A 24,355-nucleotide genomic window follows, 5' to 3' on the forward strand; every position below is an offset into this window, starting at 1 on the left:
TGGGAGATTTAAGGAATTGGAGAATGGGAGATTTAAGGAATTGGAGATTTAAGCTGCAGAAGGCTGTTGGCCCCTTGTGGTTCATGACCTGCAATGTGCTCTGAGGCAAGTGTCACTCTGAGCTCTTTGCTCTGGAAGAGTTTTTCTGACAGATCCTTGACAAATTCCCTTCCCATCAAGGCTTTCCAGGAAGTGGTGAGTTTGGGATAATCAGTGTTTTAGCACCATTTGTGTCTGAGGTGCCTCCAGAGCTGCTCAGGGAAACTGCTCCTGGCAGGAGGTCTGGGCAGGCCCTTGGACATGGATGTGTGTTTGTGTTCTGATGCTGGGCATGATCCAGATCAGATATTTAGACATCAATTATCATTATCAAATTAATTTGTTATCACTATCCTTCAGCCTGTTGATAATGCCTGCTAGCACACAGTTACTGAGGCTGATTAGTGCAGCCCTGGGGCTCCCTCTCACTGTTTCCAGGTAGTTCTGCTGCCTCTCTGCCAGCCAGCTACACTTGGGGAGATGCGTGGCAGACTCTCTCAGGGCTTGGAAAGCTGCATTATTCCCAGCCATTCCATGATTCCACCAGCTTAGTTCAGGATTTCTTGTACCTGCAGAGTAGCCTGGGTTGGCCTGGGTCACCAAACCTGACAGACTCTGCCCAGTTTGGCATTTACTTTCATTCAGATTTGGGTTATGTTTGTCAAACTTGGCTTAAGCAGCAGCCAACCTTTGCAATTTAATCTCTTCCTTAATGAATTAATTTGAAAACTATAAATGAGGTTAACAGGGAATGTCTTCTCTGTCTGACATTCTTCAACCAATCTTTCATCCCATTTAGGTGGAAAACAAAGCAGAGGCTGAAACTGAGGAAGCAGAGAAAGTTCCAGAAGGAGAAAACGAGAGAAATGCAGAAAAAGAGCCTGAGGGGGAAGTGGCTGCAGAGCCCAAGTCAGGTAACAGTTCCCAGCTGCTCCTCGAGCTGTGCTGGGTTTACCAGCCTTCCCCAAGTGCTGGGACAGACCATAAACCCAACTGGAAATATTTCCTCGTGCACATCAGGCTGTTTCATGCTCCAGTGGAACTGAGCCTGGTTTAATTTCACTGCAAATTCGGGCTCTAAATCCTTCCTTGAGCTCACTGTAGAGCTCAGCTGAGCTTTCTGTGCAGGGACTGAGAGAGGGAGCTGCAGTAACAAAGTGCCTGGAGGGCACAGAAATGATTTTATTTTTGCCCATATTCCACAACATCTGATCATTTTGGATGCAGAGAAGTGGAACTGCTGGAATTGTTCAAGACCAGGTTGGATGGGGCTTGGAGCAACTTGAGATAGTGGAAGGTGTCCCTGCCCATGGCAGGGGGGTGGAATGGGGTGAGCCTTAAGGTCTTTTCCAACCCAAACCATTCCATGATTTTCTGTTCACTTCTACCCTTAAAAGTTAATATTTTAGCTCAGTTTCTCTGTGAAGTGATGCAGATGATTTTCACAGGCTTAGGAGTAATGTTGTTTTCTGCATAAACCCTCATTCTTGTTTATTTTTAACATGTTTCCCTTGTGCCTCATGGAATCCTGGAATGGTTTGGGCTGGAAGGGACCTTAAAGCCCAGCCAGTGCCACCCCCTGCCATGGGCAGGGACACCTTCCACTAGCCCAGGTTGCTTCAGCCTGGCCTAGGACACTCCAGGGTTGGGAATTCATTTATTGTCTTTTCCTGGCACTTAGATTCAGTTTTTTAGCACAGGTAGAACAAGGAGCATTTGGATTTGGTGTAATGGTGGAGTTGATTTGGAAACACTGAGAGGAAGCTGATGGCAGGTGATGGACTGAGAGGATGGGAATGGAAAGTGTTTAAAGTTGTCCCATGTGTTGGGTCAGATCCTCTCAGATTGGGGGTCCCTGTCAGGGTTTGAGTGGGAGCAGGGCTGTGACTGGGGATGAGCTCATTAGGGGGCTCGTTAGTGTGAGAGCCCTCCCCACCCTGAGGTGCTGCAGGCCCAGGGCAGCACACAAACAGCCTGGGGGGATGTGTTGCAGAGGAGAAGGAGGCAGAGGAGAACAAGGAGAACGTTGATGGGAGCAAAGACAAAGAGAGCGAGGCCGGGAAGAAGAAAGTGGAGCACGAGATCTCGGAAGGAAACGTCGCCACAGCTGCAGCTGCTGCCCTGGCCTCTGCTGCCACCAAAGCCAAGGTTGGTTCTGGCCCAGCACTCCCTGCCTGAGCTTCCAGCTCCCTCAAATCCCTGCCTGAAATGGCTCTTTGTTCCAGAGCCGAGTTCACATCCCAATCCCTGACACCTCAAAGGAGCACAAGTGCTGCCTTCTTTTCTTCTGCTTGAACCCCTACGTGAGAGAACAGACAGTTCTAATTTAAGCAGCTGCTTTTATGGTTAAAAATCGATGAACATCCCTAAGAAACAGCCCCAAAATGTGTTTGTTGTTTCTTGGAAGGGCTTTTCTCTGCTGGGCAGGTCTGGCTGCAGTGCTGAAGGTGTTGGTCTGGTGAGAGAACCTTCTCTTGCCTTTTCTGCTGCTCTGGGGGCTCCACACAAACCCTGTCCTTGGGCTCTGTGAGCACAGGGTGGTGTTCAGTTCTGGCATTGCAGTTTTTACAGACAACTTAATGGTTTGATTCCTTGTTAAGAGGTCTGTTAAAAGCACCTCCTTGTCTTTCTCTCCCTAAACTTGTGTTTGTCTGTGGTCTCTAATGAGCTGTGTTTGAACAAGGGTCCCATCTGACAGCTTTTCTTCACCCTGTAATTACTGATTGCACATTGTCTCTCCTTTCCTTTTTGCAGGAACCACACTGCTCTCATTTCTCTCAGAGTATCTTTTTTTTTTTTTTTCAAAATCTGTTTTCTCTATACCAATTTCTTTGGATTCAAGTTTTAGTTGAGGGTTTTAATTGCTCTTGGACTTGGTGCCATGTTCCGTGTCCACCTACTTTATGGACACCAAGAGCAGAGCATGGCTGGTGTGTATTCCTGAGGGATTTCCAGGATATAATGAGGTGGTGTGTATTGTACTGACTTTTGCACTCTGACCTTTGACTCTTCAAACTTTACTTTGGACACTTGCCCCCAGCTGCATCCCCCAAACATAGATGGTGGGTGATGTCAGGGCACAGTCCCCCCTTTTGAACCCGGGACATTGAGAATCTTTTAGTTGTTACCTTTCAAAACAGGTTCTAAAATCCCAGGTTTCAGCAGACTTTGTGTCCATTAAAATCCCAGATTGCAGGTGAGCCTGAGGTTCAGTGTTCTGGGGAAGTGCAGAGCCCAGACTGGCTCCCTCTTGCATCACTGTGGCATCACCTGAACCTGAGAGGAGCTTGCAGTTCATCAGACTCACAGAAATTCTCAGCCAAGTTGGAAAAAAACTGCTCATGTATAAGGAACCATGAAATTTAATGTCTGTTTTATGGAAGGGAATAAAGCTGAGCTCCTGCTTCCCTCCCTGGTGCTAACGAGCAGGGAGCAGGGACCTGGCTGGTGGCAGTTTTCATTATGGTAATAATAATGGTTGGGGAGAATTTTAGCTTTGCATTACAGGAAATAATGGGTTGTAATTAGGATGTTGACACTTCAGAGGAGAATTCGGGTCCAACAGGGATTTCTCTTTCCACTCGTTTAAAAACCCAGACAATAATAAAGCTTTTGGTGATCTGTGTCTTGTCTGAGGGAGTAATTAAATTCTTCATCATAAACTCTAGTCCTGGTCACGTGAAAAGCTGTCAAAAAGGTGTTTTCCTTGGGATTTTGTATCAGAGGAATGTTGCAGTTGGCTTCTGAGGAGAGAAGGGTTAGAGGCAGGATCTTGAGGTGGGTTTTTTTTGTTTGTTTGGGGGTTTTGTCTTTTGGGATCAGTGGCTTCACCAAGAAGTTGTGCTGTTTGAGAGGTGATCAGTGTGTATGTTCAGGAGTGAGACTGTTACATACAGAGCAACAGTTTAAAGTGTGTTTTTACAGGGTCTGGCTTCTGAACAAATATTAGAATTAAAGTCCCTTTTCCTCATTTCCCTCTCAGATTCCTAACCCAGTGGTTTTTCCTTTCTGTCCAGAAGTATCCCCTGATGGATCATGTCCTCTGCTGCTCTGAGCTCTGCTCCAACTGGGGCTGAGCTGCAGAACTCCTGCTGAGCTCCTGATCCATCCCTTCCACTGCCCAAAGGACTGATGTGGTCCCAGTTTGACCTCCTGCACAGCATTGATCCCATGAATTCCCTGAATCCCTGTCCTGGGGTAGCTGGCATTGAGCAGACCTTGCCTAGGAGCCACTGATGGAAAGGGGCTCCAGGAGAGCTGGAGAGGGACTGGGAATGGAGGGACAGGACACAGGGAATGGAGGGACAGGACACAGGGAATGGCTTCAAACTCCCAGAGGGCAGGGTTAGGTGGGATATTGGGAAGGAATTCCTGGCTGGGAGGGTGGGGAGGCCCTGGCACAGGTTGCCCAGAGAAGCTGTGGCTGCCCTGGATCCCTGGAAGTGTCCAAGGCCAGGTTGGAGCAGCCTGGGATAGTGGCAGGTGTCCCTGCCCATGGCAGTGGGACTGGATGGTTCCTAAAGTCCTTCCAACCCAAAGCAGTCTGGGATTCTGTTTTACAGAATCATTTAGGTTGGAAAAGCCCTTTAAGGTCATTGCTCAGTGATGACTCAAGGCTGGAGCAGCGCTGGGGTTTTAATTTAAATCCCCATTGATTTTGTGTTACTGATTTTTCCTTGTGGTCTGTGCCCACGTGGGGCCCTGGGTGATGCCAGGCTGAGGAACAGCCTCTCTGGGCCTCTCCAGGAAAAACCCCATTGTCATTTGCTTTCTAATGTGTGTCTTGAGACCTGTCCTTTACCTGATCATGTGCTTTGCTGATTTGATGTTCATCTGGTTTCACTGTTAAAAGTGCACGTGTGAAACGAGGCAAAACGACTGGCAGGAGACTCTGTACGAACCAAAGGGCTCCTCTCACTCTGAATTTTCAGACAAATGAGTTTATTTCACTGAGCAGTGTTATTTACATTAAGTTCTCTAGCCCTGCCAGCATTATTTCATTATTTCAAGTGTGTGCAGCACTTTGGTCAGTGTTTAGCTGAACAGCTGCTTGAATTTCACAGGGATGTGTTGGATGAGCTTGGGATCACCCTGAATCTCTCAAACTGACTGAAAATTCACCTTAGTGAGAGTGTGAATGTTTATTATCCAGCTTCCCTGAAGCCTTGCTTTGTTGCTGGTGGGTCACAGATGTGTCACATGACACAACAATATGGAGAAATTCTCTTTATAATTAGGATTACAGGGAGTTTTTCAGTGCTGCTTTCCTCCAACTTAGTGTTTTCTCACAGTTCTGAGCCAGTTTGGGGCCCAGCTCAGTAAATATGAGTCTGTTTGCAGCTTGAGCTGGATAAAATCCAGCTTTTTCTTTTTTCCTTCTTCCCCTCAGCCCTCACCTCCGCCTTCTGCCAGCCCAGTCCTCCTTCCCCTCAGCCCTTGGATGTCAGTGGGGCTTGGCTGGGACACTGCATGGAAACATCTGGGACTGCAGAACCCCCAAGCAGCACAGGATGGGGGTGTTTGCAGTGAATTTTCATTCTAAACAAGAGGTTTTTACCAAAAACTGGTGGAAGGCATCATTAACACACTTCTCACACTCTGAGAGTGTGAACACTTTTATAGGATGTCTCATAAATATATAGACACATATAGATCCCCTGAATTATTTATGTCTAAGTGTGCATATATAAATGGATAAAGCTAAACCCTTGTAAAGAATCAATTTGCCTTTAACCTGAGAAAAAACTGTTTTAGTGGCCAAGACTTGGCAGAGTCCTCTCTGTGTTTTGGGGGTTGTTCCAGGGAACAGCCTCCTGTGAGTGTTTTGGGGGTTGTTCCAGGGAACAGCCTCCTGTGAGTGTTTTGGGGGAGCTTTTTGGATGACCCGTGGAACAGACCCATCTCCCTCATTCCCATTCCCACTGGAAGTGCTCCTGTGCCCAGTGCTGGGAAGGCTCTGAGGCAGAGCTGGATTGCTCTGAGCATCCCAAACACCTCTTGTGTTAAACCTTAACACTTATTTATTCCATTAAAAGCTCGATAATGCTCCAGTTCCTGCACAAGATTGATAATCTAATTCCCTGCTTTCTGTGCAGGAGTGGGATGGGATGGGCAGAGCTGGACTGTTCCTTCCCTTGGAACACTTCCTTCTGCCCACGTTCCCCAAACCAACCCTGTGTTCTCCCCCAGCACCTGGCGGCCGTGGAGGAGAGGAAGATCAAGTCCCTGGTGGCCCTTTTGGTGGAAACCCAGATGAAGAAGCTGGAGATCAAACTGCGCCACTTTGAGGAGCTGGAGACCATCATGGACCGGGAGAAGGAGGCAGTAAGTGGGTGTGGGGGTTGAACCACCCCCTGCAGGGATCCCTGTGTGCCAGCAGCTGGGAACCCGGGCATTCCAGCTCTTCCTCACCCTGAGGGGTCTCTCTCCTGCAGGTAGAATCCACAGTTGCCTCCCACAGTGGCTTTTGAGCCGTGTCCCCCTTTATCCAGCACTTTCTCTTTGCCACAAGCACCACTGGTGGTGTCAGGGATGTGCTTCCTAATCCTGACTCCAGGAGGGGTGTGGGGTTGAGCCTTTTCTTTACTACAAGGTGGATTTTCAGGCACTGTGGCCTTTGCACATAGGTTCTATCCCACATCAGAGCAGCTTTTCCCTGCAAAGAGTGAAATGGGTGGAAACTTTCCTTCCCCAAGGGGAGGGAGCAGCTCTGCCTTTCCTCCCAGGCCCAGCCCAGACCTGGTTCCACCAGTGAAGTTCAGGTTTTTTGGGGGCATTCTCAGCAGCCCTTGGGAAAGCCCTGGAAGTGGGATGTGGAGGGGGAAGGAGGTGTGTTCAGGAGTAACAGCTTCAGTCTGTGATGATGATGATGGGTTTGGCTGAGCTGAGAGGGCAGCAGCAGCTCCAGCAGAAGGGAAGGAAGCAGCGAGGTCAGGACATGGAAGAGGTGCTGTCTGGGCTGTCAGTGCTGGATTGCTCAGCAGTTATGAGAGTTTGTGTCAGATACAGAGCAAGAGGCTTTCAGGGAAGTGATTCCTCTCCAGATACTTAACAGATGACTCAAAACTTCATTTTTATCAGAGTGATCACTTTTAATCCATTTTTTGTGTTGTGTAGCTGCCTCGTTCTCCTCAGAAGCCAGTTACTGTATAGGTGGGTTGAAAATGTTGATTCATAATTCCAGGAATTTCCACACTTGCTCTTCCATGTGAATTTAATGGAATTTACACCCTCATTTGGTATTATTGGAATCACAGACTATCTCAGGTTGGAGTCCAACTCCTCACCTCCCAAAACTAAACCATGTGACCAAGGGCATCACCCAGACACCCCTTGAATTCTGCCAGGCTGATGCCATGACCACATCCCTGGGTCCCAACCACCCTCTCCATGAAGAGCCTCTTCCCAGTGCCCAGTCCAGAGTTCCCTGATAGAGTTTGACAAGCTGTGGTCTCCTCTTGGAGCAGGATGTCAGCAGGAGTTTCTGGATTGCTCCACATCCTCCCCCGTTTCTGTCTGTGTTTGCCCCTGATTGGCAGCTCAGGAAATGGACCCAGCTCTTTGGGAAAGGTTCCCTGTGGATTCCTTTCTTTGGGGGATATATTCCATTAGTGACAGGGGGTGTTTTTCTCTATTCTGAGGCGTATGACATTTTCCTTTTTAGAAATGTGCATACAGATTTTCCCCTTGGCTTCCTGGTGGTTACAGTCGGTCTTTTCACCTGTCATTGTGGATATTTAGGGGAATAATTAAAGCAAAAAAACCTCTTTAGTGCTGCTGCACACTGTGAATGTGTCGTTACTGCTGCCCTGGCTTTTCCTGCAGGGAAGGTGCAGGGACTGTGAGTGTTGACAGGAATCAGTGCTGCTCTGGAGGGTGTTAAATTTAAGGCAAAACACATTTATTCAGCGTTTAACTCAGTAATGTCAGTGCTGCCAGCTCTGGTTGTGTGAAACCAGGGGCCTGGTGGGGGAGCTTTGCTGACCCAGAATTTCTAATAGCACGTGAGAGCTTTGCTGGGTCTGTTCAGGGAGGCTGGAAAAGCCCTCCCAGCCCATGGATCCCCCTGTGCCCCATCCCCACCTTGTCCCACAGCCCAGAGCACTGAGTGCCACAACCAGGCCTTCCTTGGGCACCTCCAGGGCTGGGCACTCCAAACCTCCCTGGGCAGCCCCTGCCAGTGCCTGACCACCCTTTCCAGGGAGAAATTCCTCCTGTTGCACATTGGAAGATTGTCAAGTGTAATATTCATAAATATCTACCCAAAATTTTGGCTGATTTCCTGAATGGGGTTGTGTGGAGAGATTCTACTCCCTAGAGGCTCCAGAGGAGACCACAGACATGATCTGGGGTCTGGAGCATCTCCCTGATGAGCAGAGACTGAAGGAGCTGGGCCTGGTTAGTCTGGAGGAGAGAAGGTGAGAGGGGATCCATCAATCCACACAAATATCCCCAAGGGCTCTCAGGATGGTCCCACACTCTGCTCAGGTGCCCAGGGACAGGACGAGGAGCAATGGCCACAAACCAAACCACAGCAAGTCCCACCTCAACCTGAGGCAGAACTTCTCTCCACCAGGGTGGAGAGCCTGGAACAGCTGCCCAGGGAGGGTGTGGAGTCTCCTCTCTGGAGACATCCCAATCCCACCTGGACACGTCCCTGTGTCACCTGCTCAGGTGACCCTGCCTTGGCAGGGGGTTGGACTGGGTGATCTCCAGGGGTCCCTTCCACCCCCAGCCATTCCATGACTCTGTGCAGGTGACACACACGGATCTTTGAGGTGACACACACAGGTGTCACACACAGGTGACACACACAGGTGACACACACGGATCTTTGAGGTGCCCAACGTCACCCCTGCCTCATTCCTGCTGCAGGAATGGCTGAGCTGGGAGAGGTGGAGAGCAAATGCAAATTACTGATGGAGTTCTCCCTGGAAAATGTGTTCCTGCCAGTCGTTTTAGTGCCACTCTGGGGGCACAACTGGGGGCTGTGCCCACAAATCCACGTCTGAGCTGGTGACAGAACCTGGTGCAGAACCAGGTGTTCAGACTTGGCTCAGTTTTAAGCCCAGCTCGTGTTACAACGTGTGTTTATGTGCCTTATTTTCCTCTCACCCTCTGTTTTTCCTCATCCTGAGTGCGGGGAATGTGTAGAAAGGAAGTTTTCCCTGGTTTTCTTTACTACAAGGTGGGTTTTCAGGCACTGGATGCTGTTTGGGGATCCTTGTAAAGGCTGTAGCAGGATGGGGTTCCACAAAGAGAGCAGAGCAGGGATTCAGAAAGGTATGAAAGGAGTAAAAAACTCTTGCCTAAGCCTTTGTTTGGGGTCATTTGCAGTAATTCCTCTGGGAGCTGCTGGACACCTCTGGAATGTTTCCCCACACGCCCCATTACTCCGGTGGGGTGGTTTTATCGAGTTCTTCCCCAGCAGCCCTGAGAGTGGCCGAGGAGAAAGGAGGCATGGCAGCATGAATAATGCCATTGTCACCCCAGCTCGGGAGCCCCCAGCCAGGGCATGTTTTATTCATGAGCTCGGCCCATCTGGGGCTGCTCAATGCCGGCTCTGTGGTGCTCCTTCCCTTCCCAGCCCTGCCTTGGCAGCAGCCAGGCCCAGCACAAAGTGCTGGGGGAGCCTGGGGATTCTTGGAGAACTTGTGCTAGGTGAGAGTCTCCTTGGCAACCTGCTTTCCAGCTGGATTATGGATATACCTTCAAATGCTCATGAAATATTTGTAAACGAGTCACGCGGGCCGGTTCCAAAGGGGACTAATGCAGGAATCTGTTAGTGGTTGTTAAATAAGTCACATATCACACACTGCCAGGGCCAGGACACTGAGCCAGCACACAAATGCTCAGTAGTAAGAAATATTTTCTGTGGCTTTTTTGTATTTTTGTGGAATCCCACACTGGTTTGGTGTGGGAGGATCTTCAGGCTCATCCAGTTCCATCCCCTGGGCAGGGGCACCTTCCACCAGAGCAGGTTGCTCAGGGCTTGCTTACTCTCTGTGGCTTCATAATTAATCAGAGTAGCCTATTTTATGGCAATTGGCCTAAATGACCTGAGTTTTTTTACATAATACTCTTAATGAGTATTATGAACAACTCACTGTTGTTCAGCTGTCACAAACTTCCTACACTTCAAGGTGTGGAGGGGGATCCTGCCTGGAATCACTGAGCTCCTGCTGTTGCACACACGCTCTGCTTTGGTCTCACCTAGAAAATCTCTTGAATTTCCTGTTCTCCCTCATTCCAACATGCAGAAGACTGAGAGGAACCCCCCCAGTTTCTCCTAGAGCTGTGTTAGGGCTGAATTCTCTGTGGTGCTCACTGAGGAACGAGTTGTGTTGTAGTAACAGTTACAATAACCGGGAGATTTTAGGACAAAACAAGGTGAGTTCATCTGTTCCAGCTGGAAAATGGTCTGGAGCCTTCACCAAAAGTATCAGTAGGATTGACATTGATGCTGATTTTGATTTTGGTGTGGGTCGGAACGAGTTGAACTCCAGGGTCCCTTCCAGCCCCAGCTGTTCTGTGTTCTGCACAAACACGTTGAAATGTCCATTCTCAGCCTCCCTTTCCCTTCCCCCTGTCCCTGTGCAGCTGGAGCAGCAGAGGCAGCAGCTGCTGACGGAGCGGCAGAACTTCCACATGGAGCAGCTCAAGTACGCGGAGCTGAGGGCCCGGCAGCAGATGGAGCAGCAGCACAGCCAGAACCCCCAGCAGCCCCACCAGCACCCCAGCGGGCCTGGCATGAACCCCCTCGGGGCTGGGGCACACCCAGGGCTGCTGCCCCACCAGCAGCCCCCGCCGTACCCCATGATGCACCACCAGATGCCACCTCCTCACCCACCCCAGCCAGGTAAGAGCTGCAGGGAGGGAATTCCTGCAGTTAATCACTGTCTGGGATCTGAGCCCAGAGGGAGAGGTGCTGCCAGGTGTGGTGGGTGGTCTGTGTGGCTGGGTTACAGTGCTGCTGCTGTCAGACACAGGCAGTTGGCTGCAAAGGGGAGCTGTGCTGCTTCTCACCTTCACTTTGGAGCTTTTACCCCCGTTCCAGGGGTGTGGATGAAGTTTGGGGAGGAGGTTTCTTATGGATGGGTGTGAACCCCAAAAGCAGGGAAGGAGAGAGCCCCAGACTCTCCCCAGCAGTACCCAGTGACAGAGTGGGGGGCAATGGGCACAAACTAAAACATGGAAAATGCCATCTGGCCACAGGAAACACTTGGTTCCCCTGTGAGGGTTGTCAGCCCTGGAGCAGATTGCCCAGCAGGGCTGGAAGTCTCAGTGCCTGGACACAGTCAGGCTCTAAAGTAAAGTAAAAAGATAGAGCAACCCCTAAATATCACTTCAGACTATTTTAGGTTGTTTCTATTTCCTTAGACTTGTTTTATACCCAGTGATCTGAGCAGAGGTGCTCCTTCAAAAACAATCATTCCTCAAATCTTCCAGTTCATGGCACACCAAGCCATGGAAAAAAATTAAGGGCAAGGACTGGAACAAGAGGCAGAGGCAGGAAGCTCCTTAAGGAACTTCCTTTGCAGGACACCCAGCTGGACAGGTTGCTGTGTCCTCCTTGGATGTTTTTGGTGCCAGCTGGGAGTCACAGGACCGTGTTTGTCAGGGGTCACCTGGAAGTCTCTGATCCAGCCTCCTGCTTGGAGCAGGACCAGTTGGATCCTGTGGCATGGGACTTGTCCTCATGGGGGTTGGGTGTCTCCAGAGGTGGAGATACTCCTGATTCCAGAAGGTGGAGAGGTCAGGTGGTGATGTTGTTGAAATGGTAGTTTAAAATCAGCTGGCACTGTCTGGCACGTGGTGACCTGGTTGTGTGAGTGGAGCACAGCCAAGGAGAAGAGTTGTTGTCAGTCCTCAGCTACCTGACCAACCACTGCTCTGGAACAAGATCCCAGTGGTTATTAGCCAAAAATCTTGGGGAAGAATTTGCCTGGGCTGCTGCTATTCCTGCTTTTATGAGGAATTTCTTCACAGAAAGGGTGATAAACATTGGCAGGGGCTGCCCAGGGAGGTTTGGAGTGCCCAGCCCTGGAGGTGTCCCAGGAAGGCCTGGATGTGGCACTCAGTGCTCTGGGCTGGGGACAAGGTGGGGATGGGGCACAGGGGGGATCCATGGGCTGGGAGGGCTTTTCCAACCTCAGTGATCCTCTGAAGAAGCTGAAGAGTTTGGGGTATCATAATCAAAATAGGACATGGCAACAGGAAGCTACAGGAGGGTGAGTTTTCCTCTTGGGAAAAGCTCTGTGTGAAGGGTTTGGGTTGGGAAAGAGCAGAAGGGCACAGGAAAACAGCAGGATGGGCAGGTGACCAGGAAAACAGGAGGCACCTGATCCAGCTGGATCTCCACAGCAGGAGAGCTGGATTCACTCAGCAGATGTTGTGATGTTAATTGGGCTAATTGGGCAGGACAGTGAGAGTTGTCTTGTGATGGAAATGCTCCAGTTCACTCTGGTTTTAAGGGTTGGTGAGTTCCTGACTTTGTTGTGTACAAAAAATGCTGAGACTGCTTGGAGCTGGTTTGGTTATTGCTGCAGTTGAACTGGGATGTGCTGAAATGCAGTCTGGTTTAGATTCCAGTAATATCACACCTCTGTGTGTCTGGTGTGGGGTGCAGTGACAACCCAGGGCTGCTCACGTGGCAGTGGAGGGGAGAAATGACCTGTGGAATGGGAAAAGGGGAAATTGAGAACAGATTTAAGGGGGGAATGGTGGCCTGTCATGGACAGCTCTCTGCTGAGCCTGGGGGTGGAACAGGATGAAATGCATTGTTGTATCCACTGGGGGACCAGGAAAACTCTGTTTCTAATACATTCACAGCCCTGGCTCACATCACACCTTATTACTGCAGCCCCACCCAGGCTCTGCAGCCCCAGTGCTCCCTCTCAGTGTGTCAGGGAGTGGGGGTCTGTGTTAATTAGTCGGTGCCTCTCTGCCTCACATTTGATTAAAGCTGGTCGATAGATTGACTTTTCCACCAGCACCTCCCCTGCTCGAGGGCAGCATAGTGATGGATGAGACTCAGCACTCCTGGCTCCCACAGCAGTGAAGCCTCTGGTCTCATCCCAGACACCTCCAGGAGCAGGACTGTCCCCTCCACCTGGCCTGGCAGTTTTCTGCTTTGACACTTTTGTGAAGGGAAGAATTTGAGGCCCTTTCAGAGTTCAAAGCAAACCCCTCTGTGTCTGCAACCACATCCCAGCTGATCTTGCCTAGAGAGCAAAAGAGTTGTTTCCTTGAGTTCTCCAGTGGAAGTTTGTTGGGAATGCTTGGGAAGTCCACGGGTGCCGAAGCTCTTTGGCTGCACAGTGGAGTTGGTGTAACTTGAGGGCAGGGAGGGAAAATGGCCAAGTCCAGCATTTCCTCAGGTTCAGCACCTAAACCCTGAGCCAGTCCTGGGAGTGGGAGTTGTACCCTGGGGATCCTGCAGATCCTGCAGATCCTCACTCCCAGGGACCTGCTTTTCTGTTCAGGCAGGTCAAGATGCACAGAGTTTGGCTTCCCTTGAGAAAAGTCTCAAGCTGTGCCAGGGGAGGGTCAGACTGGACACCAGGAGGAATTTCTCCCTGGAAATGGTGGTGAGGCCTTGTCAGGGGCTGCCCAGGGAGGTTTGGAGTGCCCAGCCCTGGAGGTGTCCCAGGAAGGCCTGGATGTGGCACTCAGTGCTCTGGGCTGGGGGACAAGGTGGGGATGGGGCACAGGGGAGATCCATGGGCTGGGAGGGCTTTTTCCAACGTCGATGATTCTGGGATTCTGTGAACTCTTCATCCTCACAGGGCAAATCTCTCTGGAAATGTTCATTCCATGGAGGCATCTCCAGAAATCTCACTGCCACGTTGGCACTCTCAGCAGTAGCACTTCATGTACACCCCCCCCATATATACATTAAAAAGTAATCCTTTATCTCATCATGTTGGTCGTGTTGAATTTGTGGGAAATCCCACAGAACTACTCCTGTGTTCTGCACACTTTCCCTCCTCTGACATTTCTAGGGCAGTTGTGGTGTTGTGGTGTATTTATTGTACTTGTGAGTCTTGGAGCATTAACAGTCCAATATTCTCCTGACAGACCTGTGCATACACAGATCAGGAGCAATTTCTGCTGCTCAGTTGCTAATTTGGGATCCTTTGGAACAAACTGGGGAACTTCACCTCGTTGACCCCACACCTGTGAGTTCCCTCACTGTGGGTCTGCCCATGGGGCTCCTGCAGCCTTGGTGGAGGTGCCAAAATGTGGAGGGCATGGGGAGATCACAGAATCCCAGAATTATTGGGGTTGGGACCTTAAAGCTCATCCAGTCCCACCCCCTGCCATGGGCACCTTCCACCAGCCCAGGTTGCTCCAAGCCCTGTCCAGCCTGGCCTTGGACACTTCCAGGGGTGGGGCAGCCGCAGCTTCTCTGGGCAAAATCCATTCCAGGGCCTGCCCACCCTCCCAGGGAGGAATTCCTTGGTGTGCAGCTTCCCAGTGCTTTTGGAAGGAGAAGGAGCCGTTTCTTTCCCCAGGGTCTCACCTTCTCCCCAGTCACAACCTGCTCTCTGAGGTGGCCAGTTCAGAGACCTCAGTGGTGAATCCCACAGTGTTGTTCCTCCTTCAGGGATAAAGTTGTGACTGGAGGCTGTGGATGACCTGCTTCCCTTGGTCTGGGAGAAGAGCTCTGGGAGAAGTGCCCCGTTCAGAACACCCCTGGCACCTGAGCAGTGACTGAGGAGCCCCGAGGGCAGCCTGCCCAGCACAGCCCCCAGGGCAGGCTGGCATGGGAATACCTGCCCAGCTTCCTGCTCAGCTGCCTGGTTTCACTCCAGGCTCTACCTTGGTCCTCAGTGATGTTTTCAAACAGGTTTGTGACCTCAATAAGTGCCTGGCAGAGTGGCTGTGGGTGCAGCAGACCGTGAACAGAGCGCCACGTCCCATGTCCTTAGAGTGATTGACGAGAGCTGAGGAGATGGTGGGGAACAGCGTGAGGAGAGGCTCTGAAATGGCATTTAGAGATGGCAGAGGGGAAGAAATCCCTGCTCACAGCTCCTCCATGTGCAGAGCTCGCAGGCTGGAGAGGAGCAGGAGCAGTGGGATGAAAGGAAATCCAAGTTGTCCAGGCAGTGAATGGGATTGCAGCTGATCCACAGCGTTGTAACCCCTGTGCAGCTGTGGGTTTGGAGGTGTGAGGGTGGTTGGTGACACTCAAACGTTGGCACCACGTTGGGTTCTCCTGGTGTAGTTTTGCTCTGTGAAAACCTGCTGGGGCAAGAGGGGCAGGAATAGGCCGGATCTGGTGGGTTTGGCTGGAATGGTAAATAAAAATAGTACATGTTCTGTATGTTATAATATTTACAGGCTAAAATAGTGAATAAATGAGCCGGGGGGCAGTGGTTGCACTGAGGCTGTGGGTGATGCTGGGGTGACTCCAGTCTCCATCTCCCCGTCCGTGAGCTCCTCTGAGGTCTGAGCTGCTCCCGGCTCCTCCCAGGGGGGTTTTACTGGAGATCCCTGAATATTTGAGGGGCCTGGTGCCGCCCTCGCCGCTGGAACACCCCCAGCAGCTTCCCCAGGCGGTCCCTCCCATCCTTTGTGCTTTCCTACGTGCTTCCCGGGAGGCTGGGAATGGGAAGGGGGGAGCGTGGGGGCCCCGCAGCCGGCTCGGCTCCCTCGGCACGCGAGGGAAGTGGGAACTGCTCTGCCCCAGTGAGTCCCTGGGCTTAGTTAGTCCCACTCCCTGCCCCCCATCCCTGGGCCTAATTATTCACCCTCCCTGCCCAGGGAGGGTGGAGGGAAGGATGGATGGATTCACTGCTGGAATGTCACTGCCCATGGCAGGGGGTGCAGCAGGATGAGCTTTAAGGTCCCTTCCACCCCAAGCCCATCTGGGATTCCGTGATTCCCGGCTCTTGTGAGCCATGTTCCCGGTGGGAAGGAGCACACCTTGGGCTTTGCATGGAGCCAGCAGGCATTCCCTGGAGCTGCTGTCTGCTCCTTCCTGCCCAGGGCTGGGAAGCAGCTCACTGAGTGGTGGGAGAGCGGGATGTCAGCCGGGCACGTCCCCTCCCAAATCCTGCCCCGAATCCTGTCTGCCTTTGGGGGCACTGGCTGGGCCTGCAGGTTTTCCATGGGGGGGGAGAGCAGGGAGAGGTGTGCAGGAGGGTTTGGATCAGCTCCAAGCCCTGTGCATCACTGCTCCAGCGAGACAACCCCTAAAGCTGTTTATCACTCCCGTGCCCCTCGAGGAGCTGATTTAATAGAGGGAGAGGCTCATTTGATAGAGATAAATACCCTGGAGAGCCTTTAAAAGTGGTTCCTCATCCGTTTCCCTGGAATGTGGAGCTGCAGTTTGGTAGCAGTGGAATCCTTTGGAGCAACAGGAACCTCCCTGGTCTCTAACGTGGAAAGGGTTTTTTTTAGTCTCTTAAATCTCATTTTATTGAACCTTTTGCCTTTATCTCTTCCTGCGGCTGCTGTTCTAAGCTCTCCCCCCTATGTAGGTCACACTTCCACATTTTCTGCTTGAGCCACTGTCTTGGAGCAGTTACTCTCTAAAATAGAAAAAAAAAAAAACCATGTCTGTAGAAACAGGACTTTGGTTTTGCTGTGGTGGTGGCAGGAATTCCTCCGTGTTTAATCCCAGTTTAGTTGGGTATTGCTTGGTTACTCTCAGCTTGAGCATTTAGGAGTTCTGGAGTGGGATAGGATTGTTCCTCTGCAAGCTCCCTAAGCTAATTTTAAGATAAAGTTGTTGCATCCCGTGTCAGGAAGGCAAAAAAACGGGCACCAAACCCTGGACTCACACACAGAGGAGATTCTCAGCTCGTGGGAGTCTGCAGCAATCCAGCAGCACTGCTAAGGTTTAAACCTTCAGGGGTTTCAGAGGGAAAAAAGCTCTACAGACTCCTTGGTCCAGATAGGAAGGAGCTTCCCAAGGAGCATCATTGGGAGATTTGAAGTCGTAGAATCCCAGAAGGGTTTGGGTGGGAAGGGACTTCAAGGACCATCCAGTGCCACCCCCTGCCATGGGCAGGGACACTCCCACTATCCCAGGTTGCTCCAAGCCCTGTCCAACCTGGCCTTGGACACTTCCAGGGATCCAGGGGCAGCCAAGCCAATGCTTGGGCACAGAGCTGTTGTTCTAAAGCTGAGCCTAAGAAAGAGTTGACAGTGTTTGTGCTGAGGTGTTGACTCGATCCCAAATCCAGAGCTCCCACTTCCTTGGCTTGAACCACATGGCTCTGGTGCCTTTTTTTGTGTTGGAAGGTTCTGTCACCACGTTCCTTTCCCTCCCTGGCTGGGTTGGGGTGGAAGGAGCCGTTCCAGTCCGTGTCCAGTCGCCGCTTTCCAACTCAAGTCCAGTCCCTGCATGGGACTGTGTAAAAGGAAATGTAACTGGATTGTGCAAAATCATCTCTCAAATGAGGTTTTAAGGCATCACTCCCAGTTGTTGGAGGTGTTCAAGGCCGGGTGATTCCAGCAGTTCCTTGTGCAGCTGGTTTGGGAGCAGGAATGTTGGAATCTTCCCTCCCAGCAAAACAGGGGGATAATGGTAGGAATTCCCATGCAGCCCAATTTCCAGCTGCATCATTTCAGTTCTCCCATTGCATTAGTCCGTGAGGCTTCATGGCTGCTCCTTCCCACCAGGTGCTCCTTTGGTGCCTGGTTATCCCGGGCCCTTTGCTTCCCATTGTTTGGATTCCCTCTGGTGCCTTTTGGTGGGGGGGTCCCTGCCAATGCTGGGTTTGACTGTGTTACTGCCACTTGTGCCAGTGTTCCCAGAGATGCCCAGTGGCCCTTCCTGGGGGTGATGTGTTGCCTTTGGGGTCAAAGAGGCCTTTCCTGGGTGTTTGGAGCCGCTCCTCGCTCTGGTTTTCCCTTCCCACCACTCCCAGGGTCTCACCATCGTGTCTCTCCCTCCCCTCCCAGGTCAGATGCCAGGGCCAGGGTCGATGCTGCCCGGGCAGCCCCTGCCAGGCCGGATGATGCCAAGTGTGTCAGCCAACATCCACCCTGCCGGGGGGGCCCCCCCACCCGGGATGGCGCCCATGGCCGGGAACCTCATCGGACCTCGGGTGCCCCTGGCAGCTCCCAACGGCATGTGTAAGTGCAGCCCCAGCACAGCACCCTCGGGGTGCTCCTGCTGTGGCTCCTCTGTCTCTGGGGAAGTGATTTTTAGTGGAAACCCCTCTGTTTCCTGTGGGAGTAGCGGGATCTGTGCACGCTGCCAGCCCTGACGGGTGCCAGGGATGTGCTTGAAGCTTTAAGTGCTCCTCTCCCCTCTGGGCATCCAAACACACTCCATTGTCCTTTATTTTATTTATAACATCCCTTCTTTTATTTATAATGATACTGAGGCTCAGTAGTGATGATCAAAAACCTCTCCTGGTTCAGTGGAGAGTCAGGAATTCACCATAAATCCTCAGATATCAAAGATATCAGAATAGAAACCAGTTCAGTAATTCCTTACTGAAAACCTGGCACTCTGAAGTTGGAACAGGGAAGTCCTGATTAGGAGGAGGCAGAAGATAAACCATGTAAGGAACGTTCCCAGTGTAAAACCTACAAAAATGAAGTTGATTTATGGCAGCCAAAAAAGCAGCTGAGTCAGGAGCCCCAGTGTGGGTGTTGTTTGAGTGAGTGTGAGAATGTGGCCAAAGCCAGAAGGCAAAAGACAAGCTGGCACAGGGAGGAATTACTGAGGAATTCTCAGTCAGGGATCCCTCAATAAATTGGCCATTATTAATTCCCCCCTGGGCTCAGCTGCTGCTCTGCTTCAGCACAGGAATCTGCACCCCAGAAACACTCAGTGTGGCTGTCCCCAGAGGAGCAGGAATTGGGATCACTCTCCCAAAAAGTCACTGGGAAAAGCCCATCTCGTTTTGGCTGGAGCTGCAGGAGCTGTGACTCACTGGTGTTCACCAGCCCTGGTGGGAAATACTCCAGCTGATGCTATTTTTGCTCTAATTCTTCTCCTCCTCCAGCTTTACTTAGTTTTCCTTCCTTTTTCCTGAGCCTCTACCACTGGGAATATCTCATGTCAGGTTATATTCCTGTTTGCTCTCTTCCCTTATCTTAATTTCTCCTTTTTTTCTCCCCTACTAAACAAGTCAGTCATGTTCCATTAGTGTCTCCTCTCTGGGCACAAAGCTGCCCTTTCCTATCCCTGCTTTCTTCCCTCCTCTTGCTGCATCCCTGGATTCCTCTGCTTTTTAACCTACATCCACCCTTCAGAGGGGAGTGCAGGCTCTGTTTATGTAAAATCTGCTGTTCCATCTCTCTGGACCACAAAAGAGCCGCAGTTCGGGCCCGAGGGCGGAGCCGGGAGGGGAGAGGTGCCAATTCCAGCCCTGGAAGTTGCCTGGCCTGAACTTTGCCAGCTGCTGGGCTGCATCCCTGGCACCTTGTCTGTGAAAACAGGGGAATTTTTTTCCTCTTTCACAGATCCCACGTGGTGGAAAATCACCCCGGAGGTGCAGTGGGGCTGCAGGTGACCCCACGGGGCCGTTCCCGGCACAGTCCCGGCTGCCGGAATTCCCGTGGGACAGGCGTGTCTCCGGGGCATGGAGACCCCTGGGCAGGGCTGTGGGGTCCCTGTGCAGCCCCCCCTGTGTCCTGCTCACAGTGTGTCCTGTGCTCTGTTGCAGATCCCCCCCCGGCGCAGCCCCCGCCGCCCGCCGAAGGAGTGACCCCCCCTCCGGCCGGAGCCCCCCCGGCCTCAGCCGCTCCCTAAGCAGCCAAGGAAGAGGGAAGGAACTTCCACAGCAACACAGTGGTGACCAAAAAGGAATTCCTCAGCTCCCTTCTGTCCCCTGGGGGGGTTTCACCTCCTCTCCCCGTCCGTGGGTGTGATTTACACACACACTTACGTTCCCCCTCCCCACCGCTCGGAACCTGGCAGGGCTTGGCATTCCCTTGGGAGAGCTGGAGATCAGGGATGCCAGGAGTGCCTCCATGTTGCTGGTGGGAAGTCCTTTCCCCTTTGGCCTGCTTGCCTTGCAGAGCTCCACGCTGGTTTCCTTCCTCTTGGTGCTTTGAGCTTTGGCTTCTCCCGGGAAGGGTAAAATAATCCAGGTTTTAGGGTGGGGGCAGGAGCTGAGCTTTAGGACGTGGCACGAGCCCACTCTGGGGTGATTTAGTGTTTTGGGGTCTCTGGGTAGAGCAGAGCACCGAGCTGAGATGCCAAACCAGTGCTTGGAGCAGAGCAGGGGAACCAGGGCGTGCGGGAGCAGGGAGGGGCAGGAATGGCAGCCGCGTTCCCTCGGGATATCTGGTCCTGACGGCCGGGGCTGCCCCGCTAACTTATTACAGGAAATATTGATCCATGTGAATGAAGCCAGGAGTGAATCAATTGGAATAAAACCACTCAATGGTAGGAGTTTTCTTGCTCCAGTTTTTACCTTTCCTTTGCCTTTGGAGGTGGTAGTTGGACCTTCCCTCTGAGTAGTTCGGTGCCGTAGCCAACTGAGGAATAAACCCCCATTTTTAGTCCCTCTTTTTGGAGCATATACTTTGTACTTTTTAAAATGAAGAAAACAGGAAAAAAAAAAAAAAGATAAAGTAGGTAGCGAAGAAGTGCTAGAATTTGGAATTGGGTTGGGATGGCTGGGATGGGAATGCCAGAACTACCTCCTGCGGACAGCCGGGGCGGGCAGCGGAGCTGGGGACAGCTGGGGTCACCTCCCACGGGGCTGGAGGCTGGGGAGGGAACAGCCTCACCAGGCAGATCTGGGAGATCCTGATGAGACCTCCAGGCTGCCAAAACTTGGGAGAAAAATCCTGCAAAAAATCCTTCTCTGCCCGTGGTTCGGGTTCTCCGGCCTCATCCTGCCCCGGGAGGGTTTGGGGCTCCCTGCCGAGGGCCCGAGGCTGCTCCTGGATTGGAAGGGTGGCTTTTGGCCCTGTGAGGGGGTGTGAGGATGGGCTGGAGGGAGGCTCCCAAAAATTCTGGAGGCTCCAGAACCACTTCCACCATTTAAGAAGAAAGGATTTGCCGGGTGCTCCCAGCACAGGCTCCGTGGTGCCTCACAGGGAGCGAGGCCCGCCCGCCTCCCCTCCCATTCCAAGGCTTCCTTCCCCTCCAGGGTCTTTGGGTGAGCATGGGATTCCTGGGGCAGCCCTTAGTCCAGTTTAGAGTAACCTCAGGTTGTTTTTAGCGTGATCAATGCCAGGGATCCAGGGGGAGACTATTTTTTACTGTCCTAGTGCTGATCCTGCCGAGGACCTGGATCCCAGACACTGTTTTGTTTCTGTATAAATAATCCTTGTGCCGACTTTTTCACCTGATCTCTGTATAGGGCCCGTTTGATTCCTGCAGCAGCCACCCAATTTTGTGAAATAAAAGCAAAAAAAAGCGGTTTTTGTACAAAGCTTGTGGAGTTTTTGGAGTCTCCTTTGCCTTTGTGTGCAGGATGAGCTGGGAATCGGGGTGATCTGGGGCTGTGGGACAAGCACAAAGCCTGAGCTTGGAGGAGACACCGAAGCCACGCAGGGAAGGGAAGGCTCTTCACACGCTCAGAATTGCTGCCTTGGAAAGGCTGTTCCAGGTTTTCAGAGCCTGATGAATGCAGATGAGGTGCAGCAGCAGCCCAGGCCCGGCAGGATCGTGGCTGTTGGATTCCTGCTTCCCGCTGGCTCCGGCTCGTGCTCCCAGTTGGATCACACTTGAAAGGAGAGCTCTGAAGTGGCAGGTTGGAAGGGGAGAGGGTTGGGCTCACTGACCTGGAGGGGTCCCACTGCTCCTCCACCCACTCCTCTGATGGGTTCATTCTGATGCTCTTCCCTCCTCTCCTGCCAGGCTCTGGAGCTGCCAGGAGGGTTTTACTTTTTGATTAAACTGGATTATATTCCAGCCATTCCTGCTGCTTCACCCAGGGAGAGCCTTTCCCTTGGAAGAAGAAGCACCTCTTTCCAGGATCCCATAATGCCCACAGTCCCCAGTTCCCTGAGAAGGAAAACCCCTGGGTCCAGGAGACCCCACAAAAGCCCCATCCCCAACTGGGAATTCCTCCTTGGATGGCCTGGGGTCTCCTGCTGAACATTCCCTCAGTGGGCTCCTCAGTGCTGCTCCCACACAGGGCAAGGAGGAGAGGGAAGGAGCTTTTGGATCTTTGGGCTTGGAGCAACCTGGGCTAGTGGAAGGTGTCCCTACCCATGGCAGGGGTGGCACTGGGTGAGTTTTAAGGTCCCTTCCCACTCAAACCATTCTGGAATTCTGACCCTGCTGTGGGTGTTGGGATCCCCACAGTTGGGCTGGGAATGGGATGAGGGCTGGGATTGCTGCTGGAGCTCAGAGTGGGTTAGGGAGTGAATTCCTTCCTGTTCACAGCTTTTTGGCACAGATACATCGACCTGAAGGCGGGTTTAGGACAGGGCTCCAAAGTGGCTCAGTGTGTGCTCCAGAACTGCAGGGGAGTCATTTGAATCCAAGGTTTCATCAGGATAAAGGGAATTACCTGCCTGGGATGAGCCCTTCTGCCTGCTCCAGAAAATTCCCTGTCCCTCCCACTAACATACACAGCTGGGAAGGGTTTGTATCTTCATCCCAGTGATCAGACACTGCTGGACAGGGGGAATGGTCCGTGGGGGTTTCTTTCCTCAGCTCCACAGGGATGAGGCAGCGGGAATGGGAACCAGCAGGAATGGGAACCAGCACTGGCACCTCTGCTTCCCACATCCCAATAACTCACCAAACCTCCTGCTGTCCTGGGGGGCCAAAAAAAGCTGGGGGTTGTGCTTTTCTGGCTGATTTAAAGCCACAAATGCCCCTTGGGTCACACAGAGGGTGGGGGGTGTCCCAGTGTGTGCGGGCATGTTGTCCCCCAGCGCTGTCCTTTCCTCCCCGTGCCTGTCTCACGAGAACATTCCAAAGGATTTGGAAGGCTGGAAGCTCCTTGGGAGGTTTTACAGGACCGAGTATGAGGCTGACCCCGGCGCCCATCCCCTGGATAATCCCCCCAAATCCCGTAGGAAGAGACGTGCCCCAGACAAGAGGTGACAGGGTGGCTCTGGGTGACCTGCCAAGGGCTGGGCCGTGCCAGGGCCGTCCCTTCCAGACCCTTCCCGTCCCTTCCCAGCTCCCTCCAGGAACAGTCGCTCTTTGTCTGCTCCAGCTCCTGCCCGGCCGCCTGTGCTGCCCGGCTGGGAATTTCCCCTTTCACTGGCACCCCGGGACGCTGCCGGGGTCAGGGCACAGGGACCCTTTCCAGCAGCCCTGGGAGCCCTTGGGACGTCTCCTGGAGGCTGCAACGGGAAACCAACGGGTGACTGTTGGGAATTTTTTTCCCCCCAAATCCCTCGTTTTCTGTCCTTCCAAGTTGCAGTGGGATAAAAACAACCTGGTGCCCATCAAAGCCAGCAGCCTTACAGGTGTGCTCCCAGGAGTCCAGCACTGGGATGTGACTGGTGGTCCCCTCGTGCCAGGACTGACGTTGCCCATCGGGCTCCATGTGGCTGATCCGGCCAGCAAAGATCTGGAGTGGTCACTTCCCTGGGCAGGATCAGCCCAGTGGGATCTGAGGGGCACCCGTCCCTGTGCTGCTGGGAGAGCCACCAGATCCCCGCAGGATCCATTCCACGGCTCCCTCCCAGCACTGGGGACCAGGACGTTGTGGTCCCGCTGATCCGGAGCCGGCGCAGCCCTCGGAGGATGCTCGGATGGATTTGGGTGACCTGCAGGTCTGGTTCTCTCTCTGCTCCAGTTTTGGGTTCCCTCCTCCAGATATCCCAGAGCCAGAGCCCTGGTGGTGATTGAGCACCCCTGACCCGTGGTGGGAGGGATGAGGGGGGTGTTCCCTGCTCTGGGCACGCAGGGGCTCAGCTCCTCCACCCTTCCCGAGCCTTCTTCCTTCATTTCAGTGGGATAACGTGGTGTCTTCACTCCTTGTCCTGACTGTGAAACAGCTGCTCTGATTCACCCGGATTTCCAGCAGTAACGAAAGCAAAGCCCCAAAGATAAAAAGCTTTTCTGAAGGGCCTTTAGTGCCCTCTTGGCAAAATCACAAGTACTAAACCAGATTCTCCAGCCAGGAAGGAGGAAGGTGTGGGAATGGTGCTGGTGCTCAGGGTGACTTATCCCGGTCCGTGACAGTTTTATTTGTCACCCCTGTGCAGGCTGGGCACGTTCACAGACACAAAAGGTGTTGGATGCAGCTGGCAGGTGCTGTGGTGTGTCCTTGGATGCAGTGCTCTGTCCTTGGGACACAGTGCTCCGCCCTTGGGATGCAGTTGTTGGTCCTGGGGACACAGTGCTCCATCCTTGGGATGCAGTGCTTCATTCCTGGGACACCCTTGGGATGCAGTGCTTCCTTCCTGGGACACCCTTGGGATG

The 24,355-nt window shown here is 52.5% G+C and overlaps 1 protein-coding gene across 1 annotated transcript in view; it reads left to right on the forward strand.

Moving 5' to 3' along the window:
* The window catches only part of SMARCC1 (SWI/SNF related, matrix associated, actin dependent regulator of chromatin subfamily c member 1), a 62,647-nt gene extending 41,252 nt beyond the window's left edge, over positions 1–21,395 (forward strand). Inside the window, exons 23-28 of the mRNA XM_027668576.1 lie at positions 839–953; positions 2,033–2,187; positions 6,229–6,363; positions 10,639–10,897; positions 17,956–18,129; positions 19,674–21,395. Coding sequence (XP_027524377.1) covers positions 839–953; positions 2,033–2,187; positions 6,229–6,363; positions 10,639–10,897; positions 17,956–18,129; positions 19,674–19,759 — 924 coding nt within the window. The 3' untranslated portion in view covers positions 19,760–21,395. The remainder of the gene's footprint in view (positions 1–838; positions 954–2,032; positions 2,188–6,228; positions 6,364–10,638; positions 10,898–17,955; positions 18,130–19,673) is intronic.
* Positions 21,396–24,355: the final 2,960 nt, after the last annotated feature.

Source organism: Corapipo altera, unplaced genomic scaffold, assembly GCF_003945725.1.
Source record: "Corapipo altera isolate COAL_440 unplaced genomic scaffold, ASM394572v1 257, whole genome shotgun sequence".
Classification (NCBI taxonomy): Eukaryota; Metazoa; Chordata; class Aves; order Passeriformes; family Pipridae; genus Corapipo; species Corapipo altera.